Raw genomic sequence first — 3,717 nt, 5'->3', positions numbered from 1 at the left:
GAGGGTACATGACGGTTTTTCGTTCGTTATGTGGATGTCAGGACTTCCGCAAAGCCCCCCAGTTTGTCTTGGGTTTGCCAAAAAAGTACGTTCGGACCGCTCGACGGACCGATACAAGCCCGCGTTGGATGACAAACTGTGTTCGGACAGCACGGTCCGAATGGATGCGGGGGGTTTGAGGGTCCGCCTCGGAGATGCCGTGAGTAACAGAATCAAAATCAGCTTATTTTTCACTCAGCAAATTAATGAATAATGAATCAAGCAGTACACTGACCAGGTGATCGCCATACCAGTACGCCACGTAAAGAATTCAACACACAAACAAATCTTCGTGCCAATTCTCCTGAGCCACGAACGGCACGTCGCACGTCGTGTTTCTTCGAGTTTGGCGGCAGCAAAAGTATAATATTACTACATAATAACAAAATCAGCTTATTTCATCCATTTCACAAGCAAATTAACGAATAACGAATCAAACAGCATACAAATCGCTGGAACAAAACCACACGGTCCACGTAAACAAATTCAACTCACACAAAGCCCCGCCGTCACTCCGATCACGCACGCACAATGGCGTTGGCGTGCGTGCCACCGTTTCCCTCGCGTAGGTGTCCGGTGACCGGTGTCCCTCCTCGCCTAGTACGGCCTCACGCCGGCGTAGTTGCCGGGCGGGTCGTACGCGCAGGCCGCGAAGGTGCCGCGGCCGCCGGCGCAGATCGCCGTGGCGCAGCCGACCCTGGTGGTCTTCCGCCACACGATCTGCGTGTAGTGCCCGCACGCGCCACGGGCGCCCCGGCAGGCGTTGTACCGGGCGTCGTACATGGCCCGCTCCTTCACCACCCACGCCGCCACCACCGCCTCGGGCGTCCACCCGCCGCCGCCCCCCACGCCGCTGCCGCGGAACAGGTTCTCGCCGTACCGCCCGTGAGAGTGCACGAGCGCGCACCCGGCGCGCGCGCGCGCCCTCGCGTAGTCTCGCGCGTACCGCTCCAGCCCGCCGTCCCACGCCAGCGCGCGCACGCCCACCGCGCGGCGCACCGCGTTGTGGGACGCCAGGAACCGCCACGCCTGCTGGCTGATGCCGCCGCCGGCCTTCCTGTGGCCCCGCGCGGCGTCGGCTCCGTCGGCCGCGAGGAGGATGACGGCCGCGAGGACGAGGAGCGCGGCGGCCATGACGGGGACGCAGCGGCGAGGAGGCGGCATTTCGATCGAGCTTTTGGTAGAGCAGCTGTGCTCGTGGTTGATCTGCGTGCGTGCCGGTGCTGCGCCGTGACGGATGGTTTGCTGCGGGTGGTATTTGTACGAGGTTGGCGCGGGAGAGTTTCATGCTGGGCAGGTGTTTCTGGAGAGAAGGAGGAGTGGCGTCCATGTCGGATGGCATGGCGTGGAATGATTTGGACAAGATAAAGTCCACGCGCTAATCAATCTGCGCCTACGTCTGTTGCGTGATTTCTGGCGCGAAGTTGGACATTGTATGGGGATGTACGTATCCAGGGATCGATCCTCTGACTGCCAGACCATGACGAGAACGAACGAACGAACTGGCGAGGAGCTGGAACAAAAATTATTTGCCCTCTCAACAGTAGGTACGAAAACGCAGCGGAAACTTTCGAGAGAAAATGCAAATGTAGAAGAAATATGAAAACAAAAACAGAAATTTGCAAAACCAAACTGAAACAAAAAAAATTTAACGCGGAAACGGAATCAAAAATGAAACAGTGTTTTTCGACGAGAAAAACATGAATATGGAAATTTTGATTTTATTATGGGCCTATGACTTAATCACAAAACAACACACAACTACATAGCGAAAGAACAAAAATGCTACACCTACAAACCTACTACGTAAATCTCTTACTCCCCCTTCCCTAACCCTCACTAATTCCGCCTTCATTTAAGTGTGGGGCCCTGTGTTGTCCAATCAAACAACCCCACATCAGCACATGCATAACTTCGCAGGTAATTTTACTTAAGTGTAGCAAAGCTCGTGAAAGAATGCCCATATGAAACCCAACGCATGCACTCAACTATACTCTATACATAACTGTCCAGTACTACTACGATGTTGCGCCAAGTTGCTAACCTAGTCATAGTATTTTGTGCCATGTTAACAATGGATTAGATTAGGGACGACGATAACTGCCACACGTGTGGGCGTTAAGGGATCTGTCCACACGTTTTGTGTGGTGTCTAAGAAGACCAGCCCACACGCCTATGTGTAGGCAAAACAACTAGCGCCAACACGCTTTTTTTTTCTTGCGGTCCATCTCACACGTCTATGTGTGGGCAAAATGCATTACGTCCCGCGTGACAGTCACCACACGTCCCCTTAGTTGCCATGGTCCGGATCCTCTTCAATGTCCGTTTAACTGCAGTTGCCATCTCAGGTCAAGTGCCAGATGCCATTTTGGACACCTGCAGCTGTTGCCATGTATGGTCTGGTTTATTATAGTTGCCATGATATGAAAACTTTAGAGGTTGCCACCTACTAACACTAAGCAGTTGTCATGTATGGTCTGGTTTACTACAGTTGCCATGATTTGAAAACCTCAGGAGTTGCCACCTACTAACACTAGGCAGTTGCCGTATAGCGCTACAAAGAGACATGGCAAAACAACATGTTCGGGTGAAAGAGAGAGTTGTCATCTGCTTACAAGCACACTAGGGCAGTTGCCGTGTACCCTGCAAAACACATGACAACTGACATGTTCGGGTAAAAAAAAGAGAGTTGCCATCTGCTACACTAGGGCAGTTGCCATGTACACTGCAAAAACTCATGGCAATTGGCAGCTTGGGTGTTGGACAGGAGACGGGCGTGTGGGCGAGATGGCAAATGCCCACACACTAGCTCTTGTGCGTGAGTGAAAACTGGCGTGTGGGCGAGATGGCAAATGCCCACACACTAGCTCTTGTGCGTGAGTGAAAACTGGTGAGTGGGCGAACTGCTAAACGCCCACACACCGGCCCCTCCGTGTGGTGAAACGGACGTGTGGGCAAACGGATGAATGCCCATACACCAGCCCATTCCTACGTGGCACCACAATCATGTCAAGATTCGTGCACCCACAAATGGACGCGGATCCACGCGTGTGGGCGAGATGCAAATGCCCACACCTGTGGGCGTTAGTGTTTCCATAGATTAGTTGGTTTGGTTGTGTTTTTCTCTACGGTTCAACGTTTCTAAGTTCGGTCAACACTCACTTCGGTTACCTTGTCTGCACCGTATTCGCTTCGTATTTGTTTTCGCTAATATCTGTTTTCATATTTATTTTCAAGGTTTATATTCGTTTCCGCTTTCGTAAAAGAATATGAAAATAAATGTGGTAGCTCCTAGTTTTATCTGTTTTCGCTACGTTTTCATCATACTCAACAGCAGAAGATCATGGAGCATTGCCTAGAGATTTGCTCGTGGGCTTTGATTCGTTCTGTTCTGGTGATCTTTTGCGCTTCTGTTTGGGTTTCATTTGTGCACTCCCTAGCGTTTGGGTTAAGCCTCCGTGCAATTTGGGCTGGGCCATTTTCCAGGGACGAATGCTCTTTTTTTTTGGGGATGATTTTCCTGGGTTTTAGGTCCTTTTCTATTTCAGTGGAAAACTATATTTTGATATTAAAATTATGCCCGAGGTTGTGCTTCATGACAAGTGATGGCCTCCAATGTAGCTGGATCGATGACCCTGGAAGGGCGATCGATGATGAACTAAGAAAATTTCCATCCTG

The 3,717-nt window shown here is 51.3% G+C and overlaps 1 protein-coding gene across 1 annotated transcript; it reads right to left on the bottom strand.

Moving 5' to 3' along the window:
- Nucleotides 1-224: 224 nt before the first annotated feature.
- On the bottom strand, nt 225-1,277 carry LOC109772385 (pathogenesis-related protein PR-1). Its single transcript, XM_020331072.4, has one exon. It carries the CDS (start codon nt 1,201-1,203, stop codon nt 637-639), a length of 567 nt encoding a protein of 188 aa, XP_020186661.1. The 5' UTR covers nt 1,204-1,277; the 3' UTR covers nt 225-636.
- Nucleotides 1,278-3,717: the final 2,440 nt, after the last annotated feature.

The sequence above is a fragment of the Aegilops tauschii genome, chromosome 6 (assembly GCF_002575655.3).
Source record: "Aegilops tauschii subsp. strangulata cultivar AL8/78 chromosome 6, Aet v6.0, whole genome shotgun sequence".
In the NCBI taxonomy this organism is placed as follows: domain Eukaryota; kingdom Viridiplantae; phylum Streptophyta; class Magnoliopsida; order Poales; family Poaceae; genus Aegilops; species Aegilops tauschii.
This window is presented reverse-complemented; position numbering and strand designations above follow the sequence as displayed.

Bases quoted from the DNA above. Each gene is read 5' to 3' on its own strand.
- LOC109772385 (XM_020331072.4), bottom strand. From the start codon at position 1,203: ATGCCGCCTCCTCGCCGCTGCGTCCCCGTCATGGCCGCCGCGCTCCTC.